Source organism: Carassius gibelio, chromosome B4, assembly GCF_023724105.1.
Source record: "Carassius gibelio isolate Cgi1373 ecotype wild population from Czech Republic chromosome B4, carGib1.2-hapl.c, whole genome shotgun sequence".
In the NCBI taxonomy this organism is placed as follows: domain Eukaryota; kingdom Metazoa; phylum Chordata; class Actinopteri; order Cypriniformes; family Cyprinidae; genus Carassius; species Carassius gibelio.
In genome coordinates, this window is record NC_068399.1 from 22,703,909 (window position 1) to 22,716,060 (window position 12,152).

General features: G+C 36.1%; 2 protein-coding genes across 5 annotated transcripts in view; one reads left to right on the forward strand and one right to left on the reverse strand.

The window, feature by feature from the left end:
- Positions 1-267: 267 nt before the first annotated feature.
- LOC127956676 (nuclear transcription factor Y subunit beta) lies at positions 268-2,853 on the reverse strand. 3 transcript variants are annotated; one of them, XM_052554826.1, is made up of 8 exons: positions 2,625-2,761; positions 2,186-2,229; positions 1,868-1,961; positions 1,611-1,744; positions 1,251-1,448; positions 1,001-1,079; positions 835-914; positions 268-715 (listed from the first exon to the last, which is right to left on the reverse strand). In XM_052554826.1, exons 3-8 carry the CDS (start codon positions 1,959-1,961, stop codon positions 683-685), a joined length of 618 nt encoding a protein of 205 aa, XP_052410786.1. In that variant the 5' UTR covers positions 2,186-2,229; positions 2,625-2,761; the 3' UTR covers positions 268-682. The 3 variants fall into 3 exon arrangements, with proteins under 3 accessions (XP_052410786.1, XP_052410785.1, XP_052410788.1); XM_052554825.1 differs by lacking the exons at positions 2,186-2,229; positions 2,625-2,761 and adding an exon at positions 2,783-2,853; XM_052554828.1 differs by lacking the exon at positions 2,186-2,229 and having other exon boundaries at positions 2,625-2,764.
- A 2,373-nt stretch (positions 2,854-5,226) lies between these two features.
- The window catches only part of LOC127956706 (carbohydrate sulfotransferase 11), a 38,768-nt gene continuing 31,842 nt past the window's right edge, over positions 5,227-12,152 (forward strand). Inside the window, exon 1 of one of the 2 annotated variants that reach the window (XM_052554870.1) lies at positions 5,227-5,462. In XM_052554870.1, coding sequence (XP_052410830.1) covers positions 5,345-5,462 — 118 coding nt within the window. In that variant the 5' untranslated portion in view covers positions 5,227-5,344. The remainder of the gene's footprint in view (positions 5,463-12,152) is intronic. The other variant, XM_052554871.1, reaches the window with a different exon arrangement.

Consider the following 12,152-nt stretch of genomic DNA (forward strand, 5'->3'; position numbering starts at 1 on the left):
TTTTTTTTTTTTTTTTTTTTTTTACACATTTAGTCCACAACATTTCAGTAACAAATGAAACATTTTTTGATGTACACTCCCATTATGGTCTTCTTGTGTAGACTAAAGTTTACTAAAAAAATGTATTGCAATAAAGTTTAGTTGGAAATACTGTTATGACGAGGCATACATCTGTTCACATTAATTTTGATCTTAATCATTTATATCAGCTTTTGTAATATTCTTGGGTGATTTTTAAGTTTTTTACTTAAACAACATTCAAACAAATACAGATCACTTTTTTTTATTCAAAGAATCAGCATAACAATTTCAGTTCAATAGGTTAATTAAGACCAAATGTCAAATCAAATGAAAATTCCCTTGATTCCCCTTCTAGCTTCCAACTGCACCATCTCTAAAATAATATTAAATACAAGGAACCCCCTCCCAAAAGTCATAATTTGGTTCGGCCTGTACCAAGTACACCATTATAAACAAACTGGCCTAAATATATAATACTGAATGAATTACAAGACATCACTTAAGATCAAATCATCCTCCTGACAACAGGCACTTCTGTTCCTGTTCTGGTACCCAGGCATCTCTTGATCTTCCTACACTGACCTGAAAACTTTGCAAGACAAGAGATAAGTCTGTCTGGACACTGGACAGGCTACTAGATATAAGTCGGGACAGTCTTCGGTCATGAGAATTGTATCTGCTGAACGCCAGGGATCTAAAGGATCATAGAAAAAAAACATTGGGTTAAATAGTGAGCATAACTAAAATCTTACAACAGTAAATGGTTCAGTGTCATCAGGAATCTTCAGTCATATATCTGTTTAACATACTAACCTGCTGGTATGAGGTGGTATAAACCATCACATTCTGTTGCTGGCCATCAGCAGTGATCAATCCTGCAGGCAACTGACCGGCTGGAAGTTCAAAGTAACACAACATTAATTCATTATGTAGACCTAAGCTAGAATCAAGCTATATGAATGAAAGAGACCGCACTTACTGAAACTGTCATCTGTAAGCTCTTCTCCAGGGCCTTCGCTGACTGTAACCGGAGTGAAGCCTTTCTCACCCTTCATAGCCTTGGAAACATGAATATGTTACTTCACCTCTAACCACAATTTGTGCTCTAAAACTGATATTCATGATGACACATGCAGGTAGTGCTTTTCTAAAAATGACATTCTACGATATTCTATTTCAAAAGTGCAAAAAAAAATATTATTAATTTTGCTTATGTAAGTGAATAATACCTCTCTGAACTTCTGCAGGTAGTTTTTAAGCGGCTCCAAGTACATGTCAAAACCCAGAGTGGACATAGCAAACAGGATGTCCTCTCCGTTTATGGTCTTGCGTTTCTCTTGATGGCATCGCTCGCTGGCCTCAGATGTGATGAAGCTTATGAACTCGCTCACACACTCCTGCACACACTCTTTTGCATCCTTTGCTATCTGTTTAAAAAGAGAGAAGACGGAAGAGATCGAGGTTACTCCTACGTAAGATTTCTATAGATGCATTCCAAAGGGACAATTCTAGCTCATAAAATATATTGAAAACAGAGTTATTATGAGTTCTCCATACCTGGAAACAATTTCTAAAATCTCTAATATTACCTTTCCGGTCTGTGGGATGGCATTCTTCATGATGCGGGCAACATTTGCGATGGGAAGGTAGATGTCCTGCTCTCGGAAATGGTCTTTACTGCCGTTGCCATCCTCATGGTCATTGTAACTTTCATCCCCATCATCTGCAAAACAAACAAACAAAAAAACATTACAATAGACAAACTACTGCTACTTAACTCATAATAACAACTTTTCTCATTATCTCCAACACAGAATAATGATTTATGGTGAGATCATGTCCATACCATCCTGGGTCTGCAAGACATACGTCCCTCCTGTCATATACTCTCCAGTTATTCCTAACTGAGTGGTATCTGTGGTGCTGCTGTCTCTGTCCATCTGAAAACACAAACAGGACAATGGGGGTTAAGACATTTATTCCAACTACAGCTTTATAATGAGCAAAAATATTTACTCATGACCCACAGCAACTAGAACACTCTCCAGAGCATTAAAACCAGTATTAATAATAATACTGAATAACCATATGTACAATATTTATAAAACATTAAAAAAAAATTAGCTGGGATTTTTATCCAAAGAGAAACAAGAAGTACACTTACAAAAGAGGAACAAAAAGTTATTCGTCAAAGAAGCAACAAAAATCCTATTAAAAAATGACGGGTTAATAAGAAAAACTAGATTAAACAGCTAGTAAAGACACTTATTCAAATGCGAATTATAAATAAATATGTAACGTTACGTGGCTTTGGATATGTTATTAATATTAATAATAACTGGTCATATAATTATTTGTATGTATTTCTGGCAGCCTTTGTTTTGATAGTCAGCTAACGTTAGCAGGTTAGCATCGTCCCAGCTCAAGCTAACAAATTAAACACATTTAACATAGGGAAATATATAATTAAAAAAATAAATAAACCTTAACCAGAAATTAACTGTCTTCTTTTATAATTAGACTTGCTGTTTATTAAATGTGGCTTCGGGGCCTCGCGTGGATGTAACGTTAGCCTCCATCTCTCCACTCAAATAATCTCTTACCCATCCTCAAACATTAATTGTTTTAAGACTTCCTCTATTTAACGGCTGCTTCGACCTGGCGAAACCTGTAACAGCTTGCCGGTATCGGCCTTTTCTATCCGTTAAACACGAGAATTACCGCTGAAGCGGATCATTTGACCGGAGCCACAAATACAAACCTGGCTCGCTCTCGCGCTGCAACTTGATTGGACGCCGGAAATGGAGCTTCGCGAGACAGTTTGTGCAAGCGTGTATGTTGATCACCAGGGGGCGCGCTGGGAATGATATTGTGCATATTAGAAGATGTTGCATTTAGCGACATATCTATGTTCCTTTTAAATCGTTTTTATTGACCTTAATCATCAAAACGTTGCTTTTCAGCATGTTCCCTTCATTTGGTTTGTTGACATGATTCATACTCATTACGTAGCCAATCTAGGCCTACATGGGAAATTATCATATAAATTAATTTTATGGAAATAGGTGGAAATCCTATACACACTTACCTCTAACTTCCTCTTATTTACCTTTCCTCCTTTTTTTTTCTTGTCTCAGGTAAAGATTACTAGTGCTTGAGCTCAGCTTGAAAATAGAAATTAATGAGGTGAATTTCACATTCAAATGCAGTATTTGTTTATCATTGCCAACTGTGAAAACTTCCCCTTTTTTCTCCCTTTTTTCCCTACATATTTGAACTTCTTTTTTCTTCATGAGTGAATAATGCACCTATGTTGATACTTCATTACTTTAAAAGTGTCATATGCTCAAAGTGATGGCAAACATATGTTGCACAGTGAAGTGAAAAGTAACTAAATGCTCTTCTTTACTTTGAATGTGGGTGGATGATATGGTTTTGTCTTTTGTCTCTGATTATTTTTGACAGTGTTTTCAAGGAAAATAAATTTGTGTAGTTTGCACCTAAAGAACAAATTAAAATGGGAAAAATTAATATGTATATACTTTTTTTTTTTTTTACTAACTTCTGTCTGAAAGCAGATTCTTGTACAAAGCTTGTACCTATAAGAGTAGAAGTTTAATCACAGCTAGCTCTGAAATATTAAAATATAATTACAAAACCTTTACATTCTCATGCCTGACCTGAGTGGAGGGAAAATATAATTATATTTAATGCATTTGAATACTTAAGGCACTGTTATCTCCTCATAAGTGTGTACAGTAAGGGCTTTAAGTCAAATAAAAATATAACAGTATTGTACCCCTGTCCTGACTGCTTATTTTGTCTAAACTGGCACAAAAGCTGTACTTACAGTCACATGCAAGCCACAAATAACTGCATTTTCCAGGAGTTTCCCAGCATACTTTCTATGCTGTAATTTCTTGCTGTACAGTAAAATCTCTCCTCTCTTCCCTTCATAGGTTCTCAATAGACATCAACAACATGACCTTGTAATTCTGGCCTAATTCCCTGAGTGCTTCCTCTTGGGAATGGACACCTCAGAAAGTGGCTCTAATCAGCAGGTCCAGAATGCAAAATCACTCATGAATTTTAAACGTTTCTGCTTCAGTCAGCACTGAATGCTGTGGACCGTGAATGCATAATTATATTAGCCACTGCTTATTGAGGAGGAAATGTTGTGGCAGTTTATATCCATTGGAATTAAGGCTTAATTTTCAATTTGGAATTGCCAAAAACTCTTCTCAAATTACTTGGTTTATTATACATTATAAATACAAATGTAATCCTTATGCCTTTTGACTTAACCTAATAATAATAATAATAATAATAATAATAATTGTTATTATTATAATTATTAAGTTTCCTTTAATTTCCTGTTTATTTATTTTTAATAATTTTATTACAGTTTTATTTATATTCTATTAATTATATTTTTTGTTTATTATTAGTTGTAATTATAATAATACTAATAATAATTTAGTTTATAAATGCACGTAGCTTAGTTTCTATTATATACAAAGTACAATATATAAATGGTTAGTATTAATAATATTATGTTTATATGTGCATGTAGTTTCTATAGCATACAAAATATGTATATATTATTATTAATTATTAATATACATGTAGATATGCATGTGTGTGTGTGTGTGTGTGTGTAGTTTATATATTATATTCAATGTATAAATTAATAATGTTTCAGCTAAAATGCTATTTTATTAAATAAATACATGTACAATTACAAACACATAAATAAATTAATAAATAAATAAGCCTTTCCATTTTGTTTGAATCAGATTAACAATAAGAACAAAAGCTACAATAATTAACTGTGATTACTATGGAAAATGTGACACTTTACCATCAAATTTAGTGGCAGACCTGGATTGATATACTGGCTCATGGATATAAGTGGGATTTACTGCAAAAATGTCAAACATTAACTAAAAACCTTTAGTTTAATTGCAATGCTTGCTTTATTTTTTAAAGCAACTTAAAATAGACCTTTTGACCTCTTTTAATCCAACTGCAGATGTAATAAATTATAACTGCGACTTTGAAAACTCTTAAAAAGTAAACAGAAATGGCAGAAAAATATTGGGGCAAGTCAAATGGAAACAAATATAAGATGAAAAGCATTTCTACAGTGTGGGCGCGCGGCGAGAGGGGGCGGAGTTTCGCCGCTGTAGACTAGTGTGCGCAGGAAGGTAGTGCACTCAAGGGAGCTGCGCTGAGATCTTTGAGACACGGACGCAGGCGGCATCAGCATCAGACACAGACCCGCTGTACGGGGCTCCGTCCCTCCGTCTCTCCGTGCCCAGCCATGAAACAGACATTACTAGACCTCATGAGGATGAGTAGGATCTGCCGGATGGTGCTGGCCACTTGTTTAGGATCTTTTATTCTGGTCATCTTCTATTTCCAAAGTATGTTCCAACCAGGTAGGACTTCGTGGTGGTTTCCTCCTAAAGGCTTTTAGTCAATTTGAGATGCTCTTTCATTCCCTTTTGTAGCCTGTGACATGGTGATTTAGTGTGGAAGAATGTGATTAATAATCAATAAGCTGTTTGAAGGAGCGCGTGCATCGATCAGCAGCAGCAGCGAGAGTGAATGATGTAGGCTACTGACTCACATCAAAGCTGCAGCTGTCTGTAGCCTATCAACAATGACGTCCGGTTTTATGTGTTTTTAATCTTTTAAAACACAATGGGTAGAGCTCGGCTCCGTTGTTTAGTGTTGTTGAGGGACGGTCATTGTCTCCAGTGGCCGGTACAGTAGAGTCACTGTATACCAAACACGCTTTGCAAACATTCATACATCAATAGACTAGCCTAACTGACACACAGTTGAGTTGACAGAGGCTACATTCGCCATGCTGCTTCTGTTCGTAACTGCAACTTATTCCGTTGTGAAATTGACAATTAAGGAAAGTGGACGAGCATAATTCCATAAATACATGGAAAAATGTGCTTTACTGGTTGAGCAATTTCCTTCATGAGTCGACTATCTATCTATCTATCTATCTATCTATCTATCTATCTATCTATCTATCTATCTATCTATCTATCTATCTATCTATCTATCAGTGTTAAAGTAGTATACTTATTTAGGCATTTTCAAAATAGCTACAATTTAAAAGTTCTATCTATCTATCTATCTATCTATCTATCTATCTATCTATCTATCTATCTATCTATGTCTTAATCCACTGGAACTTCACATGGCACATCTGGAAATTGTATTGATGGATGATGTAGGAGGTATAATTATGCCTGCTTCCTGGTTTGTTTCATCTTGACCAGAGCATGTAGCATGTCATCTGTTTTTCTGGGGAATTCCCATGCGCTGCGGATGGAAGATCCAGATAAGGACAATGAGACCTGTGTAGTAGTGCAGTAGAGAGTAACTGCTGTGGCCACCGGCACGGTGGAATGTCTCTGGAAAAGGTGAGTCATCAGCGCCACCGGCATGTGAAGGTCATCATCGTCTTACACCGAGGGGATGCTGAAGCAAGACAGAGAAACTGATGAGTTCATGTACACTCATCCAGACGTCATCTCCACATCTGCACAGGATATTTCAGAGGAGATCTAAAGTGCACAGTGTGACACATGGCCTCTTGTGTTTTAAGGAATAGTTCACCAAAAATGAATAGTTGCTGAAATCTTGCTAACCCACGAGTCATGCAAGAGTTTGTTTCGTCATAAGAACAGATTTGGAAAAAATCAGAATTGCATCACTCTGCAGTGAATGGGTTTCATCAGAATGAGAGCATTGCATTAATCCACAAGAAGTCAACATTATTTCCATCAATAAGATGTTCTTAAATTCAAACCATTACTTCTGACTAAAATATTCTATCCAATGAAATGTTGGTGTATGGAACAGGAGAGATATATGCAGAGATCAAGTACTGTTTACAGGTGAAAACAGTCCAAAATATTTCTAAACAAATATGTTGGTGGATTTCAATGCGAGAGGACAAAAGGCTGTTTTCAGTGGGTAAACCATTGTTGGATTATAGACAAGATCCAATGGTTTAAGGATAAACCACTACATTAATGGATTTGTTTCTTACAAAAACACAGCTTTTTGCTTCACAAGACATTAACTGATTGACTGGAGTCTCGTGGATAACTTGTGGATTATAATGATGTCTTTATTAGCTGTTTGGACTCTCATTCTGACGGCACCCATTCACTGCAGAGGATCTATTGGTGAGCAAATGCTAAAGCAAATCTCCAAATCTGTTCCAATGAAGAAACAAACTCACCTACATTTACCTACTCATGTAAATTTTTAGCTAATTTTAATATTTAGGTGCTCTATTCCTTCAATTCAACACTTTTTCAAAGCATCACTGGGGTGCAACAGCGGCCCATGGTCTGTTGGGATGTACAGGCATTTTTTGCATGGTGGTACGAGCAGCTGTTTCTAAACGCATCTGTGCATCCCACATGCTTATGAACAATGTCTAATATAACAGACTCCCTTATGCTCCCCTTTGGCTTGACAGGTGTTTCAGTTTCCTCTTCTGTTTGTGTGTGTGTGTGTGTGTGTGTGTGTGCCTGTGTGTCTATGGCCACATGTCCTTGCTCTTTTCTCCTTTCCTCCCCCCTTGTGTGACCTGATTTTGCACTCTAGCCCACAAACATACCCCGAGAACACACTGGCACAGCACGAGACACACACACACACACACACACACACTGGAAAGCGCCTCAAATGGACCTGAGCGGTTGAATGACAGGCTGACGTAATGCTTCAGTGTGTTTATGAGGATCAGAGAAAGAGAAGCAAATGCCAAAATCTGGGTTGGGGTGATTGGTTACAATTTGTAAACAACTAAATACTTTCTCTTTTGATAGCACAGTCATGAGACCTTATACAATATGCACACTAACATGATTTTATTGTGAATAATGAGAATGTTTTTTTTCAAAATGACAAAAAAAAAGATATAAACAGCTCTATAGCGCAAATAATACAAACATTTCAAAAAAACCTTAAGTGCTATTATAATATTATAAGCTTCACGTTTCATTTTAAATCCTCTTTTCTTCCGTGGTAATCAGCATCTGAACCTTGAATATTTAATATCTTAGATATAGTCTAAGAATAAAGGTCTGGGTTCTGATATGTCAATATACAAAATCAAAAGCCAAAGATTTCTCATCACATTTCTCTACACTGTACACTTTTTATAGCACTTTTTATGTCTCTATTTTTATTTCTCCTAAAGTATTCTAAAAGAAACATCTGAGAGAAGGTTCTAAAATGAAGAATGACTGTGAACTCTTGATAAGAGCAACTTCTGATGCTTCAGTTTTCCTCTGGGCAGGACTGTAGAGATAGGAGGTAATATGGGCTGGAAAGGAACCAAAATGAATTGTCTTAGGAGCGAAGAGATAAGGAATGTCTGCAGGGAGCTCAACATTCCTTAAGGGTTGGTTTCTCAGGGCTAAGATGAGGACCCAGACCAGCAGACCAAAGAATCCAGATTCTTCCTGAGAGCTTAGATAAGGCCATCTTTCTGTATTTCTGTGAGTGAGTTTCCCTGACGCACGGCAGTCTTTCTTCTTCATCTTTGGAGTCTGTTGAGGTGGTCTGGCATTTGATGTTTATGAAGGATAAAGGTCATGCCAACGTGAAAACAAATGATATACCAAAGCTCAAATCACACTCTCTGTTTGCCATTGCGCAACTGTTGCCTGCCAGTTCTGAGCTCATTGTTGTTTAGATTTTTTTTTTGTGTGGGCCTTTTTTTAGAGTGCATATGCAGGATATCCTGTTTGTGTGATCTTGGTTGGCCCGTTGTTTTTCAAGCTCTTCTCATCAGTGTGCACGCACCCACATGCGCAAGCTGGTCCCAGAGAGATGTGGACACTGGTGCATCTGGAGTATTAACATTTCAGAATACATTTTGACATATGATGTCATAATATTATTTATTTAATAGTAAAAAAAAAAAACAATATATATATATATATATATATATATATATATATATATATATATATATATATATATATATATATATATAAATCATATTTAATATTAATGTACTTTTCGTACATATTTAGCTATTATATAATTATTGATTATCAAGAGAGATGTGATATGCTGTCATAATATTTTTTTTATTCTTTTTATTTGTATTAATATTTTTTTAAATATGTTTAAAAAAGATATTATTTTTAATAATAAATATTATTATAATAGCAAATATATAATAGAAATAAAAGCACATACATTAAAATAGCATACATTATAAGGCCAAATTCTGTGTAATATTAAATTCAAATATATATATTCATATTAATATTAAAATATATTATAGATATATATTTGTGACTTAAATGTAGTGAAATCATGTTTGATTAATGGCCCTGATCCACATTCTCCTCGCTGCACTTCGCTGTCATTATTGCACCATGCCTTTGTGTTCGAGCCAGAGCTTGTGTTGTCGAAGCCCACCAGACCAATTTGGTTGATATTCATCTGTTGGAACGGATTGAATTTGTGGCTCACACTCGCTGATTCATGTTTTTGGGTGGCATAAGAACAGCTGCTGCTATCATACCTGCCCCCGTATCCTGATAAGCTTGTAGCATATCTCTGAAAAAATGTCAACTGCAGGAAACCCCAGCATATCTGAAAGGCTTCCTTGTTCTTTCATTTCGGTTGATGTCAAAAGCCACGCCTGCAGACAGACGGGCACATGCTTTCTGCCCATCTGTCTCCCTCTCTCTTGCCCTTCCTGTCTCTGAGATGGTTAATTGTTAAAATAATTCCCAGCACTGCCATATGTGTGAGATAAAAGGTATGCACATGTTTGTGTTTTATGAGTCAGCCATTAGGTCCATTAAGCCCAGTTTGCACCGTCTGCAGCGTGTTGTCGTGGGAGGAGCCATGTCTTAATGATGGAAAACAGCAAAAGTGTAATTTACCAAGTCCAACATCTGGATGCCAGCCACCCGCATCTGGAAGAATGAAGAGATCTCTGTGTATGGCTGATTATATCCTAAATCCCATAATAACTTAGCTTTTTTTTGTTAGGAGCCAGTGCTTTAAATATTTTGGTATAGCGACTTTGTTTTGCGTGATTATGTGTTGCTTCTTTTTTGAATTTGATAATTACAGATTCAGGAGGTCATGGTGTGTGCAGATCCCAGAAGTGGTGCTCGGATGTCGTCCTTTTAAGGCTTAGGAGAGATAAAGTTCTCAGATATGCTTTATATAAGTGACTTGGTTTTGATATTGTTTCTAAAAGTCCTTAGGAGAAACTAATTCGACAATTGTTGACATACAGCGTAAGTATAGAGGTGTAAAATGACTGTGTGTGCTGATATTTTTAACATTTGGAGTCTTTTGTTCAGATGAGAAATCAGCAGCAGACTTCTAGGAGAATCAAATGAGATCTCTTTTGTGTTTTTTTCTAATGGGCATAGTAGTGTGGGTTTGTTTGTGTGTGTGTGTGTGTGTGAGTGAGTCTCATTAGGGCCTTTGTCAACTTACTAGCTGCAGTCATTATGCTCAGCGTGGAGTGTCAGCACGTGCTGAATTGAGCGTTTTGCTGGCGAGAGTATTGATAAGCATTGATCTTGCTGTAAGACTTGAGCTATAGACTGTTAATGGGAGAACAGAAGAGGAGAAGAGGGACCTAACCACATTTGGCTATTGTTTATGCCCGTTCCCAAGATGACAGGGAGAGGTCACATTTTTGGTCTGTGACAGAATGAACTATGAACCCAATAAAGGGATCAGAATGACAAATAAACACAAACACACTCATTCAAAAGACGAAGTCAGCTGAACTACAGTTTTACATCATGATCGTAACATCATTGATATTCTACACCAAATTAGTATTATCACAGAATATTATAAACTATTTAAATGCCAAAGTATATAATATAATATAATATAATATAATATAATATAATATAATATAATATAATATAATATAATATAATATAATACATAAAGTATGTGTTTTGGGGGTCTTTATTGTCATGAAAATAATGCCACAATGCAAAATATTACTTCTTTTTAGGTATTTTTGGTGATTTTTTGTTCTGAAATACAACCTGCACATTTCTTTGTGAAATCCACAACTTCAGGTACAATTCTGAGTTTTTCACATTCAGGCCGAGAATTAATTACATTCTTGAAAAGTGCTAAAGTGAATTATGATTTGTAATAAAGGTAACGGTTTGCAAGTGTGTGTTCTTGTGTGTGTATGGTTTCAGTAGGGGTGTGTATTTGTATTTGACTTCTCCTGAATATTGTCTATTTAAAATATGGCCATAGACAAGTTATCTATCACTATTCTCTATTGCTGAACAAGCACACTTGTCTTAAACACTCACATTATATATGTTCATATGAGGTTGATTTGTTCCAGCAATACTTAATAGCTCACCCTGTCCACTGATTAAAACACATTTATCAGTGCAACATGCCAAAGTACAGAGAAAGGATGAAAGAGGCCATTAGAAAGAGACAAAGAAAAGAGCCAAATTGAGTGAGAAGATATGCGACGACAAAGAAATTCCACATTTCATGGGGTTTAAACGATCACCATGGAAACAGTGGTGTGTATGATGTGTGTTTTGGGGGATGGGGTGTGAAAGTGTAAACAGGTGTTCACACGTGTGTGTGTGTTGGTGTGGATGATTTTCCTTTTGTAGGTGTTTGTAAGCATGTGGACAGGGCTCAGTCCCTTGAATAATAAGACGATGGGTGGATACAGAGAGATTCCACGGCTTTTAATAAAACGTTTATTCATTCATTTAATCTCTCTTCCTCAATGACAGGAATCAAGGCATTGAGCAATTGCATCAGCATGAAGAGACACAAGTTCAGATTTGAGGTGAAAGAGAGAAATGGAGAGAACTTGGGCAATGCATAGACTGCATGGGTCGTGCTAAAATACTATAAAATGCGTGTAAAAGCATGCATTAGCAGCCATATTTATGTGCGTTAACCTTTTTTTGTTTAAAATCAAGATTTTAGGTTACAATTTAAGTAAACGTGTATGTTTTCCAGCATTTTAATCACTTTTACCATTTCAAATGTCATTTCTATACCACTAAACAAAAATAATGACTGTTTTCAAATGGGTTTCC

What these genes read in the sequence shown, in the direction of transcription:
- LOC127956676 (XM_052554825.1), bottom strand. Translation starts at nt 1,961, where the DNA reads ATGGACAGAGACAGCAGCACCACAGATACCACTCAGTTAGGAATAACT. An exon ending in ACCTGCAGAAGTTCAGAGAG is followed by an intron (nt 1,080 to 1,250) that starts GTATTATTCACT and finishes CATGTTTCCAAG; the next exon opens with GCTATGAAGGGTGAGAAAGG. An exon ending in GCTTACAGATGACAGTTTCA is followed by an intron (nt 915 to 1,000) that starts GTAAGTGCGGTC and finishes TTGAACTTCCAG; the next exon opens with CCGGTCAGTTGCCTGCAGGA.